The 24,782-nt window shown below is 50.0% G+C and overlaps 2 protein-coding genes across 3 annotated transcripts in view; one reads left to right on the top strand and one right to left on the bottom strand.

Moving 5' to 3' along the window:
- Positions 1–456: 456 nt before the first annotated feature.
- LOC103009629 (alpha-1,3-mannosyl-glycoprotein 4-beta-N-acetylglucosaminyltransferase-like protein MGAT4E) lies at positions 457–5,584 on the bottom strand. Its single transcript, XM_028166659.2, is given in 7 exon segments — positions 457–1,436; positions 1,439–1,486; positions 1,489–1,563; positions 2,452–2,581; positions 2,926–3,053; positions 4,346–4,398; positions 5,505–5,584. Coding segments are annotated over 7 exon segments (1,494 nt in total).
- A 7,425-nt stretch (positions 5,585–13,009) lies between these two features.
- KDM5B (lysine demethylase 5B) overlaps positions 13,010–24,782 on the top strand; it is a 73,359-nt gene continuing 61,586 nt past the window's right edge. For both annotated transcript variants that reach the window (XM_057550941.1, XM_057550936.1), the window contains exon 1: positions 13,010–13,392. In XM_057550941.1, the coding sequence (XP_057406924.1) occupies positions 13,204–13,392 (189 nt within the window). In that variant the 5' untranslated portion in view covers positions 13,010–13,203. The remainder of the gene's footprint in view (positions 13,393–24,782) is intronic.

Genomic DNA, 24,782 nt, shown 5'->3' with positions numbered 1-24,782 from the left:
GGGGCTTAGTTTTATTGGTACGCGTCCATCTGCTGCATTCCAGAGCCTCAGCGAGTTCAACTTCTGATGAGAGGCCCTTCCTTGGCTTCTTATGATGTGAATTCCAGGGCCTGGCCATGATTTCCCCTCCTGCTACCCCTCACCCCTGGCCTCTAACTATGTGCGAACACACACACCAACGCCCTGTATTTGTGCCGATCTCAGCATCCCAGGGATAGATTCTGGGAATGACCAAGGCCTTGTCCCAAACTGGGCTAAGCTATATCCAGCCCAGGAAAAGACAGCCTATAAGAGTCACTTGTTTGGGTAGAAAAAGGAAGGAACAGGTCTAACATCTCGGCGGCACCAGAAGAATGACCACGTCTTCCCTCTCTGCCCCTCATTCCCCGGTATCCCCACCCCGCCCCCGGGTCACTCAGAAAGGCTAGAATGACATAGCTGCAAGACTGTAAGTTTTCACCGTCTTATTGAGTGATCTTCCTCCTGAGCTGCCCCCATGTCCCTGGCATGTTCCTCCCAGAGGTAGATGTGCCTGATGATGAGCCCACCCACCTGGGTAGCGTTCGCCACCAGCCTCATGCAGCTCACCTCGTGCCCCACGCTCTTTGGAGCTACCTCCTGGTCCAGCTGCCCTTCCGGGAGCTGGCCCAGCAAGGCGAGGCTGGTGCAGCGCTGCAGTGTCCCCTAGGGCTCATAGCCCAGCTCCACCTGCCCCTTCTCCAGGGCGTGCTTGCCATCCACGATGGTGCCCGTCAGTACCGGCACCCTCCTCGGGTCTGCTGGGTGGTTCAGGATGACCGTCAGGTGGTTCCCTGCACTAACATTGTGGGTCCAAAAGAAGGACTCGTCCAGAGTGTAGGCCTCCCAGGGGAAATGGACCTCAAAACCCTTCACGTCGGTGAAAACGGCTCCTGGTGGGTTGTCAGGGGCGTAGGGGCTCTTTTTCTGCATGCCTGAGGCCTTCTGGCTGTTGTTCGGCGCATGGTAGGAGACCCGGTGGTAGAACAGGAACGGTCGGCAGAGGATCGGGTCCTTCTGGGCCAGGAGGGTGAGGAAGTGAGGGAGGAGCCTGGCAAGGGGCTTCTCCCTGTAGAAGAGGAGGAGGAAGTGGGCCAGCACCGGGAGGTCCCCGCTGCGGAAGAGCTTGCCCAGGAAGCCCAGGTTGGAGAACTCCAGGAGCGCCCAGGGCTGGGACCCCAGGGTGTCCACTTTCCGCTGAACGTGGCTGATGAAGTTGGGGGCGCACAAGGCATCGTCCTCCAGCAGCAGGAAGTACTCTGAGAGCTTCGTGGCCAAGCTCATGAGGAAGGCGTGGTCCATGGTCCGCCGGGAGCAGGGCTCCTGGCGAGAGGCCCCCGCCCCGACGCCGATCTGTGGGCCGAAGAGGCTGGAAATGTGGAGGACGGTCTCCCTGAGCCAGGCCAGGTCAGCGCCGCCAGGTGGACCGGCACCGTGAGGCGCTTCCGCTGCACCTTCGAGGTGGCGCGAACACGGAGAGCAGCGTGGACGGGAGGCCGCTGAGGTCTGGCCGGGGCCTCGAGGAGATGCCCACCGTCAGCCACGCTGGGTAGGCAAGCGGCGCGGTCAGCGTGCAGGCAGGCCGGGTGCATGCTCTGCGGGACCGGCCCTCTTCCCGCCCTCGCTCTGCTACTTCCCACCCCAGGGGGGAGGTTCAGATCCTCGCTACGCAAAGTGTGGGCCTTAGTCCAGCAACATCGCCCCGTCTGGAAGCTTATTAGAAATGCAGAATCTAGTGAAGCAGAGTCTGCATTTTGACAACGTCACCAGGTGCCTGAGCTGGGGTGCTGCGTCCGCACGGGCCTCCGAGGCTTCTTTGAACCGGAATTTTGTGGCACATGGTTTAAGTGCTCAATAAATATTAGCTTTTTTTTTTTTTTTTTTTAATTTTTGTCTGTGCCACTCGGCTTGTGGGATCTTAGTTCCCCCAGCAGGGATCGAATCTGTGCCCTCGGCAGTGAAAGTGCCGAGTCCTAACCACTGGACCGCCAGGGAATTCCCAATATTAGCTATTTTTATAGTTATTCCTTTTGATTTTACCCAGCTCATCTTCCCAAAGCTCTCCTTTAAAGAAGATCTACTAGAAAAAGCCCTTCTCCTGGGAGTCAGGAGCCCAAGACTATTGTCTCAGCTCTCACTGACTATGTGGCCTCCAGCAGGTCCCTGTGCCCCTGAGCTGAACACTGGGGGAGCTGGACACGTGGCCCGAAGGCCCCCTCGCCCCCCAGGGTTCTCGCACGCAGTGATCCCACCTCCTGGAGTGGCCACGTTACCTCTTCCCTCCTTCTCCCTCCACACAAAGGCCTCGGCAGGGAGAGGACTGTCTGCCAGGCCCCCTGCCCTCTCGCCTTCCCCCCTGCTTCCCTCTGGGTCCCCTTCTTGTCTTGATGCCCCTGCTCCCCTGGGGAACCCACTCCCCTCCTTGGAACTCACTCTTCTTTCTCTGCTGGATTTTTTCCCAATATTTGAAGGTGAGATTCTGCCAGTCTTCTAGTGGCTCCAGATCCTTCCTTCTCCTATAACTGCCCTCCTGCGGCCTTGGCAGAGGCAACGCCTGGTCCTCCTTTCATAAAAAGAACAGGGTTTAGCCACTAGTGGTTTCCCATGAGCCTTTCCAAGGGAAGAGTGGGTCAGTCTCCCCAGAGCAAGCCCAGCACATTCTCAGGATGTCTGACCACCGGCCAGAGTATCCAGGGCTCAAGCAGTATTTGCTGTCTTCCTTACCTTAACAAATGTGGGGGGAAATGCAGCTTCTCTGTGGACCAGCGGGTCCAGCCAGGTCCGCACCCCACCCCCTTCGGCGCCTCCTCCACTCCGGTGAGAGGTACAGGGCATTTCCAAGACTCTACCTATCCACACCCACATACACCCTTAATCCCCACAGTGAGGCATGGTTGCTACTTGGGCTTCGATAGCCATCCTGTTCTGGTCATCTTCGACTTCCCCGGGGACTTTCAGAGTGAACCAGAGCCACAGGAACCCAACGCCCACCACGGTGACGCAGCAGCACCGGACGGAACCCTGCATGGCAGCTCCTACAGCAAGAGGGCAGGAGGGCGACAGGATGGCAGGGGGTGCTCCCCGGTCCTTGCCTCCACCTCCCCGACTCCTGGGAGCCTGGCCCTCCCGACGCCCCTATTCCAGCCTTCCTCTCACCACGGTTAACTCACTTCCCACACCCGCCTTTCTGTCTGACCTGGGAACCTGAGCCTTCTTCCCGGCCTCAAGAGGGGAGGCCACCTGTCCTGGGACGTTTGCCGCCTTCTCTTTATAGGTTTGTCTGGAGATTCCACTTCCCCAGGGCTCTCCCTGCTCAAATGATAACAGTCTGCTGGGCCTTCAGTGATGAGGGCCGTTTATCTTAGAAAGATGGTCACCACCCACCCCTACTTTTTTAAACAACAGTCAAACAATTTGTTAAAATAGCTGAACTTGAAGTGTTGCTAAGTGCGAAGCAATTTGGTGCCTTTCTTACTTCTTGTAAAGGGCGTCCTTAATTTATCCCAATTCTTAATCTCATTCACAGACCTTGATTAGAACATGATTCTGGGACTTCCCTGGTGGCGCAGTGGTTAAGAATCCGCCTGCCAATGCAGGGGACATGGGTTCGATCCCTGGTCTGGGAAGATCCCACATGCCGCGGAGCAACTAAGCCCGTGTGTTACAACTACTGAGCCTGCGCTCTAGAGCCCGTGCTCCACAACAAAAAAAGAACATGATTGTGTTAACTCAGAGTTAAAAAAAAAAAGCCTTTTGTGAGTGGTGGGCTGCTGCAATTCAGGCTGGCTCAGACTCAAAAGCACTTTGTGTGCTGCTTTTTCCCTGTTAGTGTCTTTTCTCCGGAGAGAATGTGTTTTTCTGATTGTTTCTAAATGATCAGAGGAAAGGCTCTGATATACCTTGTCTCCCACTCTTGGTCATTTGTCTGCCTAGTCAGGACACAAAAGGAAAGAAATCGTAGTAATTTCTATGCTCCCAAGGCTATACTATTCTCGAATTTCCCCATTTTCATGATTCCCTGCCAGTTTAGTATTTTGGTAGAGGTTACCATGCTTCCCTCCCTTAACCATTTAGCTTTTTGATAAGAGTTACAAAAACAGTACTTATATATGGTAGGAAGGCTTCAACTTTCCTTACCTGGTTTCCTTAAGTCAGATAGGTCATTCAGATACAAACCACTACATGTAACAAAAATAGGCTTCTTTTTTCTAGAACATAAATACATGGATACATATACTGACTGAATAAAAGGCTCTACAACTATAGCCGGAGGAATTCACCCTCAAGGGAACAGCCCCGTTCCCTCTGCCCCTCCTATGCGGTTTACCTGTCACACCACCAGGAGCACTGCCCTCGCTCAGCCCTGAGTTTGACAGGCTCCTGGGAGGCAAGGAGAGAGAGAAAGAGGAGCTGGGGTGCTGAGGACCAGCAAAGCAAACTGGGCCCCTCCCCCCAGTTCTCCAGCCTTGAGCTAAGCTCCCTCTGTGATGTTGCTCTGTGTCCTGTGTCCCATCATCAGGGCTATACCCGGCCAGGACTTACCTGTGGGCGGTGCTTACCTGAGAAGCACGGAACTGCCCTCCAGCACGCCCTCCCTCTACCCCGTCCCTCCTGCCCTCGGTGGTTGGCTCCCGACTCTCATTCCCTCTCACCTTCTGACTTCGTCACCCGTGCAATTACCCTTTTTCACTTCTGCAATGTTGCCACTTCTCCTGCTCTACTGGACCATTCCCGTCACCGTAAAAAGGACGTCTACTATCTTCCGGTGGGTAAAAAAGGCAAAAAGCAAATCCCTCCCTGACTTCATGTTCTCTCCAAATCCTGCCCTGTCCCTCTGCAGCCCTCAAGAGCAACACCCCTGGAAAGCTATGCCATCGTCATCAGTCTCACTTCGCCGTTTCCTCCTGCACCTCACTCAGCCCCTTCCTCCTTGAGACACCCTTCCCATGCAGCTCTTGCCAGCCTGACCCTCCTTCCCCGGTTCTTTCCTTGGCTCCTCCTCTTCCCAGCCAGTGAATGTCGAGCGTCCCAGGGTTCTGACCCAGTCCCACGGCTTTAAGTACTGTGTACATTACAGGCATGTGCATACACGTGTGTACATACATACACATATAAGGTGTGTGTATATCTACATACATCCTTTCATATATACGTACGTTTCATATATACGTGCACGCGCACACACACAGACACACACATGCATGCACACACTGAGAACTCCTAGGGCTGATCTTACCTCCAGCTTTGGCCTCTGTCCTGAGCTCCAAATTACCTGACTCTTCACCACCTCCTTTTGGATAACAGGTATCTTAATTTTAACAGAGCCAAATAGAACTATAGACTCTTCCTATTTCCCAAATCGTTTCCTCCCCTAGTTTTCCCCATCTCAGTAAATAGCACCACCATTTTTCCAGCTACTCATGGGAAAAATCCTCAATGCCTCTCTCTCCTTAACACTCCACGTTCAATCTACTCAGTCCTGTTACCTTTTTCTCCAAAATGCATCCGGAATACGACCCTTTCTCTCCACCTCTGCTGCTACAACCCGAGTCCACACCAGCACCATCTCCTGCCTGGACCACTGCCACCACCTGACTGGTCCCTCCCCTCCACCCTGGTTCTCCTGCAACCTTCCCTCCACGCGGCAAAGAGGTCTTTTACATTGTAGACCAAGCGATATCCCTTCCCCAACTCCAGACCACAGCCTCCTCGGTCCTGCCCGACTGGCCATCTGCCTCTTTGACTCCATGTCCCGTCCCCCCTCCCCGCCCCTCCTCCCCCGGCTGTCTGGGGGAGGGAGCATCCCTCGGACAAACCAAGCTGTTTCTCAACTCAGGCCTTTGCATTTGGTCTTCTTCTTAGAACTTTCCTCCGGAGACTCTCCGAGATCCGACCCCTCCCAACACTCACATCGGAGCTCAGACGTTCTTTCTCCGGCCTCCAGTCATCGTGGCTAAAGTCGCCTCTCGCCACCTCTCCCATCCTCCCGTTGCGCTACCATGTATTCTATTTTCCTTAGCATTTCTTTCGGCCAGAAGCTAGCCTCCTTGTATGTCGCTGTCCGTCTCTATCCACCAGGCTGGTGGCCGGGCCTTTGTTTTATCCAATGCCACATCCACAGCACTTCGCACAGTACCTGGCCCAGAGCGCAAGCCCAACAAGTATGTATTAAGTCACTAGTTATCGGGATTATGCGATATGGTGAGTGGTCATCTATGTCTTCCACAAACATGTGCTAGGTGCCAGGGACACAGCAGTGCCAGGAGGACCAGGCAGTACAACAGAGAAGGGCAATATGTGGGTAATGGTTAAGAGCTCAGATTCTCGACTCAGACTCAGACTTGGGCCAGAATGTGGTTCTGCTCAACTTACTGGCCATGTGACCTTGGCCAAATGACTCAGTCTCTCTGAACCCCAGTTCCTCATCTAGAAACTAAAGATAACGATGGCTACTCTCAGGTGTTCTTATGAGGATGAAAAGAAATCATCCACAGAAAAATGCCTAGCATACAGCAAGTACTCAATAAACGTCAGCACTTTTGTGCTAACAATGACTGTTTTTCAAACACGGAGACCAGCACTGGCTTCCTTTCTGTCATATTTGAGAGGCCCATCTCCCTTTATTCCTAAATCCCCACCCAAATTTTTAGTTTTAGACTCTTAAACAGACGCACCAGCACTTTGAGAACACTTCCGCATCTTGGCACTGATTCGCACTCCTCTGAGGGCTTTAGAGGGGGCAAACAGTGGAGGAAAATACGTATGTTTTACTTGAAGCACAGTGGACATAAAATGAAAATAAATACTAAACAAGCCCTGGCAGGCCCCTCGGCAGCAGCGCAGGTCGGGGTGAGCCGTCTGAGATGCTGTGTCTGTTGCCAGGGTGTGTCCCAGGTGTGGGCTCCAGACTTCGCTGGAAGTCAGAGCTCTCCTTCCAGCCTCGAAGCATGAACTTGACCCCCGGCGGGGAGGTGGGGAGACGGGCAGGAGCTCACCTCTATCCCTCCAGCATCTCTCTCTGGTGCTTCCGCTGGTGCTCCCTTGGTAACCACTGTTCTCCCTGAAGCTCAGCAAACTCATCATCCCGCCAGCCTCTCCGGGGAGGTGGCTCCACCCAGAACACACTCGGACCACAAGCGCGTCTGGCTGGGCCACGCACTGTTTTTTAGAAATTTTTTTTTTAATAGATTTATTTATTTTTATTGATTGATTGATTGATTGCTATGTTGGGTCTTCGTTTCTATGCGAGGGCTTTCTCTAGTTGCGGCAAGCGGGGGCCACTCTTCATCGCGGTGCGCGGGCTTCTCACTATCGCGGCCTCTCTTGTTGCGGAGCACAGGCTCCAGACGCGCAGGCTCAGTAGTTGTGGCTCACGGGCTTAGTTGCTCCGCGGCATGTGGGATCCTCCCGGACCAGGGCCCGAACCCGTGTCCCCTGCATCAGCAGGCAGACTCTCAACCACTGCGCCACCAGGGAAGCCCCTGTTTTTTAGAAATTTGATTGAAGATTGAACATCTAAAAATTAGGAGAGATTGTATAAATAATTAGACTTCTGGCTTCTCTTGAAAAACTGCAACTTGCTGCCACCCTGGCCTGAGCAGTGATGGCCCCGGCAGCCGGACGTGCATCCTCTTCTTCAGCGTCCACCTGGCTGGTTCCTCTCATTTATTTCTGTCCCCTGTAGGCATTTGAGTCTTTGGCCTCTGCTCTAAGTCAGGTCTTGGGAGACTTGAAGACTATGCTAGGCCTATGGTCTTATACTGGGCACCTGAAAAGATGGGGCACAAAGTGACCCCTCGAGTTGAAGGGCTGTGGGCAGAGGTAGGAGGGAAATGAATAGAAGATGGCAGCCAAGTGAATAATAAACAGTACAAAGCAGACCGAAGAGATAAGCAATAGGGATTGATCTTGTATGTGATGCGGACAGCGTTCTGGAGGATGCAGGGAAGACGTGGCAAGGGGCAATGGCCAAACCCTGAGGTGAGGCGGGTGTGAAGAAACTACTGCAGCTACGTCTTCTTGAAAGCTACCAAACAAGAGGACAAACTAACCTCCAAGCAGCATTTTTCCAACTGAGGGTCAGAATCCATAACAGGTTACAAAACCAACCTCATGAGTCTCAACCGGCACGTGCGTCACTGTATAAGGGCAAGTATTGTTTTGTGAAACCGTTAGAATGTAAGCGAAGGTACTATAGATGACAGTCCAGAAAGTGTGAAACCAGCGCAGCTCAGAGGGGAGAGAATGGACACGTGTTGGCAGCTGCAGGGCCAGCTGGTGGTCAGATTTGGGATGGGGCTTCCATGTCCTCTTTCCTCAGCTTGGTGTTTAGGGAAGATCACAGGCTCCAGTGTTCCAGTCCTAGCTCTGTTGTCACCTGTGTGATTTTGCGTAATTAACTCTTCCGAGTCTCAGTTTCTCTATTTGAAAAATGGTGACAGTATCACCCATCTACTTCACAGGGTTGGTATGTCCAATAGACTATGAATTACTCCCAGCCGCTGGTGTGGTCTTATTCCTGGTCGCACAGTATCTCTAGGTGCTCAAATAGCATCCCTTCCTGCCAGGGGAGAGAAGAAAGGGACTCGGCGTTAGGATTTTGTGTCAGACCCTGTGCCGGACATGTGACAGGATTTGGTTGAACACTGGATTTCAAATGAGCACGGTGGATTCGGGAGTGCTCTGGGAAGTTCAGATATAATTAGTGTAGAAGTCCTTTTATTCCTGTTGCAAGACTTTCATCCCCGGATGCAGAGAATTTCAAACATTCCAACCATCCAAGGCCCTAGAGCATGCTGAGAGGGGTCCTCAGTCCAGAGACCTTCCTTAGGGGTGACGGTGGCGGCTGCAGTGTGAACAGGGAACTTGAGTTCTTCTCTCTGCCTCTCAGCTTTTCCCAGCAGAGTCCAGAACCTCCAAAGTGGCCCAACCTGAATGGGAGGAAACACCCCGAAGCGAGTGTGGGTAACGCTGCTGCCCCGCCCCACCCCTATGGGCAGGGCTGGCGGCACCAGGACTGAGGCTCCCTGGGGAGGGACCCACACACCCAGGTAAACCAAAGTCCTGATCCTGGATCCCTTTGGGCTGAGCCAGAGAGAAGGGGTCCCAGGACTGGAGAGGAAGAGCGGATGGGGAGGAGGAAGAGGTATAACCAGGTGCCTCCCCAAGCCCAGCTTCCCAGGGACAGAAGCCCAGGGATGAGACCCTTGTCTCCGTGGGAGTTAATCTGCAAGGGCAGCCCCCATAGCTGCGGTTGGGGCAGAACCGGGAGCACAGAAGTCCCGCCAAAGAGACGTCCAGCAGAGCAGGAGAGGTTGCTGGTTCCAGGGAAATAAGCAGGGCAGGGGAGCTGGGGAATGTCAGGCGCGCATCCCAGGGCGTGGGCTCCCCCCGCCCCCGCACCCCCCCCCCCCACTGATCTGTTGTGAGACCTCTTCCTGCTTCCCCTGGGCAACCAGATTCTTCTCCTCGTCCGGTCCAAAACTCCATCCTCGGCCAGACGGAGCCACAGACACTAAAGGCCATTTCCCTTCCCCTTCAACAAACGTGTGGAGCTCCTACCACGTGCCTGGTCCCGGGCTGGAGACCGTGACTCCCTCCCGCCAGCGGTTTACAATCCGGTGGAGACCCTTGCCTGTGTAGGGCAAGAGAGCAGGGACGGCAGTGGAAAAAGACAAATGCCTGGTTAAAGGTACAGGAATAGAGAGACGTCGTGGGAGTGCACAAAATAAATAAAGCAAAACACGGAGGCCACCAAGGCGGCAGCTCATCCTGAGATCTCAAGGTCTGTGGGTCTGTCTCCACAGGGGACATCTGACACCAAGCATTCCAGGGCCCCCAAAGGGGTGGGAGAGGACGACAGTGAACTAGAGGAAGGAGCCGAGCTGGACCGTGAGGAGGCCAAGGAAAGGCCTGTGCGTCGGTGAAATTAGGGGAAAGGAGAGGAGAGAGGAGGTCCAACAGCGCTGGGGAGGGACGGGCGCTGTGGAAGGGACGCCGCGCAGAGACCGGGTGCCGCGCGGAGGGCAGGCGCACGCCCACCCCGCGCGCCAGGAAAACGGCCGGAGGCGGCGGCGGCCTCGGGGCGGGAGCTGCCCTCCACGTGCGCTACGTGCCGCGCGGGCCGCCCCCTCTGCGGTCCCGGGGAGCCGGCCTCCCCGCTCCCGGAGCCCAGTCCGGAGGTGGGCGCGGGACCAGGTCGCCCCCCGGTTTGCGAGTCTGCGGCGCCCGGAAGGAACGCGAGGGCGTCCCATCACCGGCCGGCCGGCCCGGGGTGCAGGCTGCAGAGCCGGGGGCGCGGACCCGGGTGGGGTCGGGCAGGCTGTTCGGGAGGCCTGGGGGCTGAGCGGGCGGGAGGAGGATAGAGACCCCAGGGACGTGTGCGACGCTCCGGGGCCGCACACAGGCGGCGGCTGGAGACTGAGCCCGGCGGGGCGGGGTGTCGTCCCGGGTGAGGAGGGGTTACTGGAGACGTGGCACCCGGACAGGGCTCGGTTCCGCTCCGGCCGCCGGGACTGCCACCCGCCGGCCCCGGCCCCGGCCGCGACGCCGGCCCGCCCCTGCCTCGCTACCAGCTGCCCAGAGACCCGGACCTCCGGCCGAGAGCGCAGCCCAGCCACTGAGCAGCCCGGCGGCCGCGGAGCAGACAATGAGGCGCGTGCCCCGCCCCCGAGCGCCGCGCCGGCCGGCCAATCAGCGCCCACGCCGGCCGGCCAATCAGCGCCCGCGGCCGGGCTCTTTAAAAAAAGAAGGACCGGCGCGGCGCCGCTGTCAGCTGGCTGGATCCCTCCGCGCATGTAAACACACATCATAAAGGGCCGGGAGCGCCTCCGCGTCCCCGCGGGCGTAGGAGCCTTTTGCGGAGCATCTCTATGGTCCCCTCGCCGCCCGGCGGCCGACCCTCTTTCAGCGTCACGACGCGTCCGCGGGGAGCCGACAGCCGCTGCGCCGTCTGGAGCCACGAAATCCCGTGGCTGGGGTCGCTACCGGAAGTTGGGAACGCGAGGCGGCGAGGGGCGGGGGCGGCCCGGGGGCAGCTGGGGACTGGAGAGTTTTCCGTGGGTTCGCTGTCCTGCATCTCGGTCATAAGCCGTACGTGTCTAGAGTTTTCCTCAAAGTTATGCCTACCTGGCTTGGCGGATGCCAATGCTAAGTGGGAAAATAGTCTTAACGTCGCTCCTAGGAAAGAGCACATGACAGGAAATCAAGTCCAGAGAGACCCTCTAGAGCATAGACCGCCCACGGCAAAGAGCAACAACGAGGATTTTTTCTCCCCAACGTTTTACTGTGAAAAAATTTGATTCAGCAAAGTTAAAAGAATTTTTTGCAGCCGACTCCTCTATCCCCCGCACCTGGATTCTAACTTGCTATCTCATATCCTTCTTACACCGATGACTTATTCTCTACTAGGATGCCAGCTGCTCTTGGCCTCAAGTCTCCATTGTCGTGGCTTAGCTAGGTCCCAAAGCCCTAGACAGATAAGGCCTGCCTTCTCCAAGGACCTTTCGGTTTACTTAAGAGTTTACTGAAGAGGAGCCTTCTCCCATCGCCGGCGTTTTAGTCGAAGAATCCTCAAGGATGAGACTTCTTTACTCCAGGTCAATCTAAAAGCAGGGCTAGGACTCTGTGGACACCTACCTGCGAAGGAGGCCCTGGCAAACAGTCCTTGCATGGGTTTGGCTGCTTTCTGGATAAAAGAGATCTTTTTTAATGTTGAAGTCCTACTTTTCGAGTTCTCTCCCCTTTTCTGGGGCAGGACATTACCTGACGCCCCCCCCCCCATGTGTCAAAATTGTTCTTACCTCTTAAAGTGACTGAACCTCTCTGTGCCTTCATGATCTGCTCTGCAAAATGGGGGTAATAGCAATGCCTCCCCAGCGGGATGAGAGTGAAGCTTCAAGGAGCGAATTATATACCACTACACACAGGCATTTACAAGGACGCCTTACACACAGTAAGCATCAAGTAAAGAAGGGCTCTCATTCAGGCTAATCACTCCCAGATTTACATCTCCACTTCTGATCTCTCCCCTTCTGATTTATACGCTAAGCCTGTTGGGTATCTCCAACTGTACCAGACACCTCAGACTCAACATGGCCAGAAGTGGACCCACGAGCGCCCTCCCCAGACTGACTTCTTGTTCCCCAGCGATGCCAGCGGCCGCACCCACTCAGGCATGTACCTACACCCCTGAATCGCACCTCCCCAATTTGTGACTTTTATGCCCTCCATTTGCATCCGTCTCTCCTAATGAATAGCACCACTGCCTTAATTTAGGCCCCATCATTCCTCATCTGGATTATTTCAAGGCTCCCGCTCTTCTCACATCCAGCTTCGCCGTGTATTGCTCGCAGACCACACTTCCCTGCAACACCTTACCTTCCAATAAGTGGAGTCTCCACCACTTGTTAGCCTAGGAATTTGATCAAATTTCTTGATCAACCTATGCCTCGCTGTCCTTATTTGTAAAATGGAAACGAGTACCTGCCTCGTAGGGTTGCAGTGTATATTAAAGATTAATCATGAAAGCACGTGGCACAGGGCCTAGGAGATGAAGTGCTCAGAGTGTTAGCTTATTATCCCCCTAACTTGTTTTCTCACCTACAGGCTGTTGTCACGTTCAAGCTCTTCCCTCTACCTGGAAAAGCCTCCTCCGTCCCCGACACCCTGCGCCCCTCGGGGTCTGACTAGGTGTCCTTGCACTTCCACCACGGCGCTTCCCACGGGGCGGAACGGGACGGAGCGTCCACCCGTGGGCCCGGCCTATCCCCCAGACCCGTAACTTCCCGAGGGAGGGAAGGGGCTCTGGCACGTAGTCAGTGGGTGCCGGCTGGGCTGGACCGTGAGGACGAGCTCCGTCCCCCGGGGGCGGCCCCGCCCGGCCCGGGGGCGGGCGCTCAGCACAGGCTGGGTGGGGGTGGGGTGGGACTCCTTTTCCTCGCCGTGGCGGCGGAGGCGCACGGCGTGGCTGGCGCGGCGCGGCAGCGTCGGTCGGTGTCGGTCGGTGTCGGAGTCGGAGTCTGAGGAGCCGGATCCGAGGCTGAGGAGGAGGAAGAGAAGGAGGAGGAAGAGGAGGAGGAGAAGGAGGAGGAAAAGGAGGAAGAGAAGAAGGAGGATTAGGAGGAAGGCCAAGGAACCGGAGGAGGCCGAGAACCGTCGCTCAGCCGCGTCCGCGGCGCCGCGAGGATGGAGGCCCCTGGCCCGCGCCCCGCGCCGGCCCTCGGCGGCCCCGGCCCGCTGGGCGAGTTCCTGCCGCCGCCCGAGTGCCCGGTCTTTGAGCCCAGCTGGGAGGAGTTCGCCGACCCTTTCGCTTTCATCCACAAGATTCGGCCCATAGCCGAGCAGACCGGGATCTGCAAGGTGCGGCCGCCGCCGGTGAGTCTCGAGTGGGGCTCACGGCCGGCCGGCGGGCGGCTGGGCCTCTGCGCGGGGCGCAGGGGCAGCGGACGGAGCGCGGCCGGGGTTCGGATGCGGAGAGGCGGCGGCACCACAGGCACCGGGGTCGCGGCCGTGCGCCGGAGCCCGCGGGGCGGAGGGCGGGCTGGCGCGGAGGCCCCCGGGCGCGGGTGCGGCGGGTGTGGGGCGCTGGGAGTGCGGGGTGCGCGCCCCGCGAGTTGTCGCGAGGAGGAAAGTTTTCAATATGGCGGCGGAGCCCCTGGTCCTTTGTGTGGAGGCGGCGGCGGCCCGGGCGGCTTCACCTGGCGCCCCACCCTCCGGCCCCGGCCCCCCCGCCCCGGCCCGGACCCCTGGCGGGCCCCCCGGGCCGGGGACTAGGCGGGGCGACGGCGCCAGACGGAGGCACCGCGGGCCGGGACGAGCGGACGTGCCGAGGGGGCGTGAGCGTGGGGTTCGGGGGGCGGCCGCCCAGAGGCTCCCCGGCCCCCGCCCCGAGAGCTGCCCGCGGCGGGCGGTGTCAGCCCCGAAGGCGGAGGCCGCCCTGCGTCCCGCGACCCGGAGCGGAGGCCCCCGCGCAGCTCCCTGCCCGGGTGGGCGTGAGGGTGGGTGTTCCCGAAACGGTCACCAACGGCTGCAACGTCGGCGGAGAAGCCCGGCCGGCCCCTGCCCCCTCCCCTCCCCCTCCTCTCCCGTCACTTCCCCTCCCCCAGCCCCCGGCCGCAAGCTCCGCACCCCTGGGCTGTGCCCACCTTTCGGACCGGCCGAGGCGGCCTGAGCAGTTGGATGGGCCGGGACCGTTGGCCGGAGGTTTAACTGCCTTTCCGACAGTTTGCGAAGCTTCTCCCCGCTCCGCCCCCGCCCCCTCGGAGGAAGCCCCCCCTCCCGCCCCTTTCTTTCTTAGGCTTGCTCTTTGTAATGACGTTGGAGTTGAGGGGTTCTGTGCGTAACCGCTCAGCCTGGAGAGCTGTGTCGAGGGAGATCCCGACTGAGTCCGTCTGATCCCAAGTTCCCCCTCCCCCCGAATTGAAACGCGGACTCTATATTGGAGTTTTTCTTGGACTAGTTTGAAGTGGAGATGAAATACCTGTTTCCGTGAATAACTGGTCAGTTAGGATGGGGGAGATGATTGAGAATAGACGCCTTTCTCTCAAGAAGTAGACAAGGTTGATTGTCGTTGCTTAAGGGCAGTGCGTGTCGGTTGGAGCGCAGAGGCCTGCAGAAGTTGTGCGGTGATTGGGGCCAGGGTTTTAGTTGTGGAAGAATAGGGCATGGGCAGGTAGCAGCGGAGCTTCGTGTCAAGCGTTAGGGACGGGGACTCTGAATAGTCCGCGTTTGCATCCATGGGCGTCTATTCTGGAACTAGGCAACTTGAGTAAGTTCTCGGTGGCCCAAATGTGTGCAGTCGGTTCCTGGGAGTGAGTTGTCCTCCATGTTGGTATTGTGGTGCACTAGGGCTGGGGTAAACCCTTTATCGACTTTCTTACACTATTCCTTTTGTCGGGTTCTTTTCCTAGAAAGATAGTGTTGCTCTGGTTAGGTTTGGCTACTCATTTCCGCATCTTGGCCAGAATATTAATGGTAAGCTCTGCGAAACGTGTTATCTTACTGCCTTTCCCCATTCTGAATGTCAGACAGACGTGATGGCCACCATTTTGTATTGAGAGTGGTACTTACTACAGCCGAGGAGAAGGGTATTAAAGAGGCACAAATAAATAATCCACAAACATAACCAGTGCTCTGTTTTGGAGACCTCCTTTGTGTGGAGGAGGCTTGCTTCCTCCTTTGTTTAACAAACTCCTGTGCCAATTGGAAAGAGTTTGGGAGTATTTCTAGTTGATATAACCGCAAAAAGGGAAACCTTTCCAGAAGTTGTAGCTCTTGAAGAAGGGTCTTGTTGGAACAAAGGGATCTTAAGAGATGGAGATGTAAACAGTCTTTGTTTTAGAAACCGTTTTCTTTTAGAAAGCTAACTGTGAACAAGTGGTTTCATATAGTTGAAATAAAGCAACAACAAACCAAGAGATAGGAAATATTTTCCATGGCGATAGCTATGTAATGCCCGTGTTTCTAGATGATTTGTGACCACTAAGTTTTTGGAATACAAGTGACTGTATTAAAATGGGGATTGGGTTTATTGGCATTTTATTTCTCGGAGATAAGGGGAAGAATTACAAAGCATTTCTATTTCCTTTTGTCCTTGCCTTTGCATCTTTAATTAATGGTACTTAACGTAGCTTCAATTTATAGCTGATTCTTAGTGATGGTCCTAAACTGCTTTGCTACTGAAAACTTGAGGTTCACAGAAATTTGTTTGTGAAAATATAGTAAGATAAATATGATAAAAGGTAATAAAATCAAGAAGATGTTATTCAGATCCTCAGTTACAAGTTTAAAGAGGGTAGTAAACAAACCTTTTCTCAAATTACATCAAGTATGTGGGATAACTAGGCTTGTTTCCTGGGCTTTTTTTTTTTTTTTTTTTTTTTCCAATTTACAGTTAATCTGACTTCTGGTTTGTTACCTTTAGAATGCAAATTTTCATTTCCTCCTTGATGTACTTAGATTTCTTTTTAAGGACAAATTATATTTTCCTTGTCACTTTGTGGTATTTGGAGATGATTAATTTTAGGGCTGTAACTATTAGGCAAAAAATAGTGGACTGCTCAGTAAATACTTTTCTTAATCTCGAGTTTGATAGAAATATATTTGATGGCTTCAGTAATTTACTCTGTTGCTCTCAAACATGTAACATTTGGCCATAGATAGGCAGATTCCACAAATTTCTTCTCTGGAGGTGTCCAGACGCTAGAGATTTAAGTCAAACCCCAGATGGCACGATAGACACATTTTTCAACTTTAACTTCTTGTGGTCGTTAGTTTGATTCCTTAGGCTTCATAGCCAAAGTGTAAAACTTTCAAATGTTCTAATACAGTCAGTGTCTTAATCCAGTCAGTGTCTTTGATTGAGCCTGTTGGTTCCGCCCTTAGAACATGAAGGAACTTAAATACACTTCTCTTTGTATGGGGGGAGGTGTGAGTGATACAGAGCTCTTTTACTCTCATTCCAGCCCATCATTCTCCCTAATGTTACGTTTGCTTGACTGTGGCCCAATCCTCTCTGTTGTTTTTCCAGTTTCTTTGGTGTCATGAAATTTTACTCTAGTTGTGATTCCTTGCCACCTTAAACCTTTTAATATTTGGGGGAAAAGCTTATCAATAGAAATATTCTTGAGCAAAGGAAGAACTTATAATTACTTTTTTAAAATAACAGTTTTGTTTAGACAATATATTTACCATACAGTTCATCAATTTAAAGTGTGCATTTCAGTAGTTTTTAGTATTTTCATGGAGTTTTACAACCATCATCACAGTCAGTGTTAGGATATGTTTATCACCCGCAAAAGAAACCCTGTACCCAATTGTAACTAGTTTTTAAAGGGAAATTTAGAACTATACCTCTCAAAAGAAGAACTTTATTTTCTCACTTGGTAGGAGGCTGGATTAAGTCCTACAGTTTTAGTTTGAATGTGTCTGCCTTAAAGTAAAAACAAACTTCATTTGTTGTAGTCTTTGAATGGGTGATTAGCTAAATTTGACTTTGCCAGTGGTAGATTGGTCACACTCACAGACATCCATCTAGCTGTAACTCTTAGTGAACTAATCAACAAGTTAATAATAGACTCTTAGAATGGAATGTGAGTGATATTGCAAATATATGAGACAGCTTAAGGTTTACATCCCCACCCCCACTGGAAAAGTTTCCTTTCCTGTGGTTGTAGGATTTGTTTTTAAACATGCAGTCCAAATCTTTTTTAAAGAACAGAATGACTAGAGAATTGCCTTTGAAGAGTCTTAATAAAAATGTTCTGATTTAAAGCTGGGGTGTTGAGTTCATTATTGAGAGACACTGATAAGAAAAATTAGAGAAAATGATCAATCCTCAGTTTCATTCTTTGTCTCTAAGGTCCTTAATTTTCTTTATTTCTGATTGATAGATCAGTAGTAAACTCATTTACTTATTTGTTTAGTTTGGGAGACAATAACAAAGTCCAGATGTTTACAGTACTTTAATATAGGCAGACAGAAATCTGCCAGTGAGAGAATTTTCTTTTAGAAAGGCAAAAATATCATTGTGAACTATTCAATTTAAAAAAAAAACAAAAAGGAATCTGGTTTATGTGCTGTAAATGGGAGCTTTTTGCAGGCTTTGGTAACCTCTCGTTGTTTTAATTGGGCCACATTAAAGTTTGGTTGTAGAAAAGGATAGAGGGAGACCTCATGCCCCCAAATGAAAGTGCTGATTAATTAAGTTCCTGGATTTAGGTTCTACGAAGCCTACTTGTGTATCTCTTGGCAAGGGCCATCTATGGGTTTAAAAACCAGTTACCTGGAAAGACCTGGCTTTCCTCATTGTACAGTTCTTGCATTGAGCTGGTGGTGTGATTTTTCCTTTCTAAGAGAATTAGATATTCTTTGGAGATTATGCTGATATACCTGTTTTATGTGTAGAAGATCACTGCAGTCTCAAAAAAAATTTTTTTTAATTATGTGGAATAAATGTTGGGAACTGAAGGACTGACTGTACTTTCAGAAATCTCTAAGTTTGGGTCCCTTGAAGAGGAATCATCAGAAGCACACCAGTGAGTCCCTTTGGGGTGAGTGGGTCCGTGCCATGTCACTGGGCCACTCTCATTTACTTTCGATTACTTAAGGTTTGAGAAACTAATAAGTGGATTTTAAAATCTGAGTTGTGAGAAACTTGTCTAAGATATGAGAATTGTATGCAGCTTAACAAGGATTTCTTAAGTATTTATCAACTGCTGTGTCCTAACATGGGATTAAAGAGAAAAATGAGATATTACCTTTGTACACCTAAAAAAAATTCTTCTAAAAATGCTTTTTCTGTCATTAACTATTAGATGAGTTCAATGGTGACTTTGCTTTTTCAACCTCCAAGTTTATGAAGACTAACGGGGAGAAGCTGCCTCTAGGGCAGTGGGACATTTCTGTTTCATAACTGTAAGATGGAAGAATTTGACTAAATGTATTCTTGTCTTTTTAAATTTTTTCTTAAACATTCAGAATTTTAATTGTAGACCATTCCTCTTAAAGCATCATTGTCATATGCCTTTAGACATGGCCTAGAGTCATCCCATCTGTTCCTCTGTTTTATTTCTTTTAATCATTTAAGTTTTCTTTCTGGACTTAGGACCAGTTACTTTGCTCTGCTAGAGCCTTCATTTCCAGGGTATAAATAACATTTTTTAAATTATGAAAATAATTCAAGCATACACAAAAGTGTAGAGAATATAGTCCCTTTATGTATTTTCCTGGATATAAGAGGGCAGAAAGCAGAGCAGCAGTGTTGGAATTGAGAGCAAACTAGTGACCTCAGGTGTAGAGAACAACTTGGCTTAGCTTTTGTCTTATTCAGGGTGAGTGAGATTTGGGCAATTAGGAATGAGGTTTCTAGCCTTTAGTGAGAGATGGCCACTCTTTGCCTAATCAGGATGGGGATTGGATTTCTCAGTCTTTCCAGGGCCTTTGTTGCTTTGTGACACGTTTGTTGGAGCCTGTGTGGGAACCTGACCGCTGTCAGGCCAGCTCCTGGATGCAGAGGCGTGGTGGTCGGAGGTGGTGGTCAGAGGTGGTGCCCGTCGTTCCCTTTCCTGCTCTTGGTCCATTTTCCTGTCTGACGTCATCTCAGCAGCACAGAGCTGGGAGTTGGGAGTGACCAAGAAGTAGAACGAAGTCCCTTTTGGAAAAGGAGTTTGAAGGAAATGAGAGTCAAAGGGTCTAATGAGTGGCTGATCAGGATGTCATTAGGTTCACTTTCCTGTGAAGATGGTGGTTCGACTTCCAGCCTCGATGATGCAGTTCCTGTTTCAGCAGAATTGCTGATGAACATTTAGATGGCTTCAAATGTTCAAAAGAAGTGATTTAAAAGTCAGGCCATTGAAAAATATTTTCTGTAAATAACCCCTTAAAGTCTAAGCACTCTCCTCCCCAAAATAATAAATAACTTCATTTTTCAGGAACTAAGTTAAACATCACTAGGCAGAATGTGACATAATAAATGGCTTTTTTTTTAAACTTGTTGATTCCATTTCACTTGGAAATGTTATTTTACAACTGATGTAAATTTTAAGAAATATTTTGCAGGGATAAAAATAAGCTTTATCAAGTGGAGTGTATGTGGATTTTTATTTTTTCTATTATGTAAAAGAAGGAGTCAGTGTTTCTAAATTTTTTTAAATGAGTGGGTAGAATCTTGAATCTAATACCATCACGACCTTGGACAGAGTCATTTTTTTCCAATGTGTGCCTTCTTACCTGCTGTAAGGAGATCTGACACTGACTTAGAGCTGTTGTCCAGATTAATTGATGGATTGCAAGGAGCTTAAATTCCAGAGCTTTTATTTGCTCGCTGCTAAGAAGGGTCTGGGGACAGATTTAGAGAGACGAGGGTTAGTGCCAAATACATAACCCTCATTTCTCCTACAGCGAAGGGATTTTTAAAAGTGAAACTTGAAAAGTCAAAAGCCCAACATCAGAACTAGAATATACAAAATGTAAATTCTTCTGTTGGTTTAGATGAAGCTTTTCTGTACCTGGATTTTTTTTTTTTTTTTTTTTTTTAAAGGATATCTTTTTTTTTTTTTAATTTTTTTTTTTTTATTATTATTATTATTTATTTTATTTTATTTATTTATGGCTGTGTTGGGTCTTCATTTCTGTGCGAGGGCTTTCTCTAGTTGTGGCAAGCGGGGACCACTCTTCATCGCCGTGTGCGGGTCACTCACTATCGCGGCCTCTCGTTGCGGAGCACAGGCTCCAGACACACAGGCTCAGTAATTGTGGCTCACGGGCCCAGTTGCTCCGTGGCATGTGGGATCTTCCCAGACCAGGGCTCGAACCCGTGTCCCCTGCATTGGCAGGCAGATTCTCAACCACTGCGCCACCAGGGAAGCCCTGGATTTTTTTTAAATTAGTTGAAATAAAAAATTTTTTTCAGGTAGAGCTGTTATAAATTATTACAGAAAATTTGCAGTGTATGTGTGTTATACAGGCAGGAGTTTGTATTTGGTAAGCTTTGTGTTAAGAAGTGTTTAAGATTATTTAATTTCCCCTAGTGTGGGAGGGCTGTGATGCTGTGGAAGCCCTGCAGCATTATATTTTGTCTAACATAATTTAAATAGTCCCAGTTCTTGCCTGAAGGGTTAGTAGATTGAGTCTTTAATAAGTTACTTGTAAAGTGGGGAGAAAAGTACAAGAGTTGTCAGGGAAAAGGTTTATTTTGGTCTTCAGGACAGAGCCCGATTATATTTTATTCTTTTACTAACAAGTAGGCAGACTTTTTTTTTTTAAATAAAGCTAATTAGAGCTTCTATATGATCATACAAATTTGGATTCACCATGTTTTTTTGTTCAAATATGTTATGGGATCTCATAACATTGCTTCTTAGGTGGACCCGTATATATTGTATTTCTACTAGTGTGGCTTTTTTGTTTTTGTCTTGAATCAAGCAATTCACTCAATACGGTTTTCTACATGTGTTAAAACACTGTCTAGTGGTGTACAAAGTTTTAAAATCTTTAAATGTTGAAAGCGTTTTCGTTTAGTTGCGAGCACGTAGCTAGGCTGAGCTTCTCTTCCCAGCTATGTTCCTTGTGTGGCCCTAGGCAGATTTTTGTGCATTCCTACATTAATTCTTGCCACCTCACAGCTTGATCAAATTGTAGTGTTAGAAAACTGAGTTTAAACCTGAGTGGGTTTTCAGCAGTTGGCTGGAGCTTTTGTTAAGCATGCGTTCCTATGAGGCATACAGATACCTGAACATGGCCGTCTACTCCACTGCTAACTCCAGAGACAAAGAACAAATCCTGTCAAAACCACATAATTTCAAGGTCTTTAAGGCAAGATCCTCCCAATTTTCTGTGCGGTTATACCAGCTCATCATTTGGTGATATTTAAACCAGATGGGAACATGTCATCCTTGCCAGGCTTTAACTTGGACGGGGAGAGTGAGGATCTCTTAGGATTTGTACTCTGGTGTCTTTTTATTTGTGGGATGGGGTGAGGCCATGAAGATGAGCAAGGTCTAGAAAGAGAATTTGGGGACTGTAACCTCCATTTTGTAAAATTCCAGGTATTCCAAGCTTTTTCCTCTCGCAGAGAGGCTCTTATCCAATATTTTGGACAAATTGAGAACAGCCACCAGATTTTCCAGCGGAAGGCTGGCTTCGGGGATTTGTGTAGGGTGTGGGTTTGGGGTTTTTAAAGGTTTTTATTTTTTTAAATTAATTAATTAATTAATTTACTTTTGGCTGTGTTGGGTCTTCGTTTCTGTGCGAGGGCTTTCTCTAGTTGCGGCGAGCGGGGGCCACTCTTCGTTGAGGTGCTCGGGCCTCTCTTGTTGCAGAGCACAGGCTCTAGACGCGCAGGCTCAGTCATTGTGGCTCACGGGCCTAGTCGCTCCGCGGCATATGGGATCCTCCCAGACCAGGGCTGTAACCCGTGTCCCCTGCAGACCCTCAACCACTGCGCCACCAGGGAAGCTCTGGTTTGGGGTTTTTAAAGATTGTACTTAATGGCAGCCCATTCTTCTGGGTTCCTTTCTATAAGTACTTTCTTTTCCACTGCTAACCTTGTGGCTTTTCCTGTCTTCCAAGTGTAAAATACATCCTTGACTTATGTTAATAGATAATTGCTCATCAGATTTTTTTTGAGGGGAACAGGGTTTAAAACTTGATTTAGGATCCAAGGTAATTTGTTTTTGGCGGTTGGTATTAGCTAGCTAGGACATGACAACTTGCAGAGAATAGGAATTTCATGGAAAAATCGTGGAGCAGGAATCCAAACATTTGGCTTCTGGTGTGTGTTCCATTATCTTCATGTTATCCTTGAGCTTCCAGCCTTGAGGTTGGATTTTCAAGGTTTTATTCCATTAACTTGCCTTTTTTTGTTTGTTGTAATAAATTTATTTATTTATTTATTTTTGGCTGCCTTGTGCTGTGCGCGGGCTTTCTCTGGTTGCAGCAAGCGGGGCTACTCTTACGTGTGCGGGCTTTTCATTTTGGTGGCTTCTCGTGTTGCAGAGCACGGGCTCTAGGTGCGTGGGCTTCAGTAGTTGTGGCTCACCAGCTCTAGAGCGCAGGCTCAGTAGTTGTGGCACACGGGCTTAGTTGCTCTGTGGCATGTGGTATCTTTCCAGACCAGGGCTCGAACCTGTGCCCACTGCATTGGCAGGCGGATTCCTAACCACTGCGCCACCAGGGAAGCCCTAACCTGCCTTTTTTAAAATGAGGATAATTCTGGCCCTGCTTTACATGATGAGGCATAAAGAGGTAAGTAAACAGGCTCAAGGTCACCACTACTAAGTGGAGGAGCCTGATATGAGCCCACACAGTACTCTTAACCATTATTTATATTGCCTATATCCACATGAAATTGGGATTACACGAGATGGCAGATGGAAAATTATGAATCTTTTTATTCTTTTTTTTTAAGTTGAAGTGTAGTTGATTGACAATATTGTGTTAGTTTCAGGTGTACAGCAAAGTAGTTCAGTTATATATATACTTTTTCAGATAATTTTCCGTTATAGGTTATTACAAGGTATTGAATATTGCTCCCTGTGTTATGCAATAAATCCTTGTTGCTTACCTATTCTATGTATAGTAGTTTGTATTTGTTGATCCCATACTCCTAATTTATCCCTCCCCATCCCTCCCTTTCCCCCTTGGTACCCCTAAGTTTGTTTTCTATGTCTGTGAGTCTGTTTCTGTGTTGTACATAGATTCATTGCTGTAATCTTTTAGATTCCACATATAAGTGATATCATATGATATTTGTCTTTGATTTACTTCACTCAATATGATAATTTCTAGGTCCATCCATGTTGCTGCAAATGGCATCATTTCGTTCTTTTTTATGGCTGCGTAATAATCCATTGTATATATGTACCACATCTTTATCCATTCATCTGTTGATGGACACTTAGGTTGCTTCCATGTCTTGGCTGTTGTAAATAGTGCTGCTATGAACATTGGGGTGCATGTAGCTTTTCAAAGTGTGGTTTTCTCCAGATACAGGCCCAGGAGTGGGATTGCTGGATCCTGTGGTAACTCTGTTTTTGGTTTTTAAGGAACCTCCATACTGTTCTCCATAGTGGCTGCACCAATTTACATTCCCACCAACAGTGTAGGAGGGTTCCCTTTTCCCTTTTGTTAACTTAGTTCTTGCTGCTAAGGTAGGATTTTATTTTCCCCCCTGTGCTGTGCGGCTTGCGGGATCTTAGTTTCCTGACCAGGGACTGAACTGAACCCGGGCCCACGGCATTGAAAGCACTGAGTCCTAACCACTGGACTGCCAGCGAATTCCAAGGACAATTTTGTAGAAAAGGAAGCTGTGCTGAGAGATGTTAAATGACTTGTCTAAGGTGACACAGCTTTTAAAGGACAAATTGGGGAATTCCAAACTGGCTTTTTACTTCCAAGTTCAGTGTTCTTCTTTCTAATACGTGGTGGCCAGTGGCTTCTTTCATAGATCCCAGAAATTAGCTGGGCTTTTTGGGAAGGAGAGTGTGATCTTCCTTTGCTTCTTTCTGGTTATCCTAATGCACTGCAGGAAAATCAGAACTAGAAAGCTGCCCTTATGTGATATCAAAGTACAGTACCATTTTGTTTTGTCTGTTATAGTTGTCTGTAAAATGTAATTATAAAATTTTAAGTAAACCGTGTGCCCTTATTTTTTAACTTATCAATGTGTATGAGCTTGGCCATTCCATATACTTTTGGTTGGTTGGCTCATTTGTGTGGAAACTCCTGGCTCATCAATTTCAGTGACCGCTTAGCTTCAATTGGAAGAATATGGAAGAAGCTCCTCTGGCCATTGGAAAGCTCAGCTAGGTTTGAGAACTACTAGTTTAGGTAATTCCCTGATGAGGTTTAGGCAGCTGTTAATATAAGGAATTTTCTTTTTTTTTTAATTTTTTTAAAAAAAATATTTATTTATTTATTTTTGGCTGTGTTGGGTCTTCGTTTCTGTGCGAGGGCTTTCTCTAGTTGTGGCAAGCGGGGGCCACTCTTCATCGCGGTGTGCGGGCCTCTCACTATTGCGGCCTCTCTTGTTGCGGAGCACAGGCTCCAGACGCACAGGCTCAGGAGTTGTGGCTCACGGGCCCAGTTTTTCCACGGCATGTGGGATCTTCCCAGACCTGGGCGCGAACCCATGTCCCCTACATTGGCAGGCAGATTCTCAACCACTGCGCCACCAGGGAAGCCAGTATAAGGAATTTTCTTACCTGTTGACTTTGAATTAATAGAAATTCTCAGCTCCACTACAAGAAACTAAGGAATCCTTTCTG

The sequence above is a fragment of the Balaenoptera acutorostrata genome, chromosome 1 (assembly GCF_949987535.1).
Source record: "Balaenoptera acutorostrata chromosome 1, mBalAcu1.1, whole genome shotgun sequence".
NCBI lineage: Eukaryota > Metazoa > Chordata > Mammalia > Artiodactyla > Balaenopteridae > Balaenoptera > Balaenoptera acutorostrata.
The sequence above is the reverse complement of the archived record's forward strand: the minus strand, read 5'-3'. Positions and strand labels throughout refer to the sequence as shown.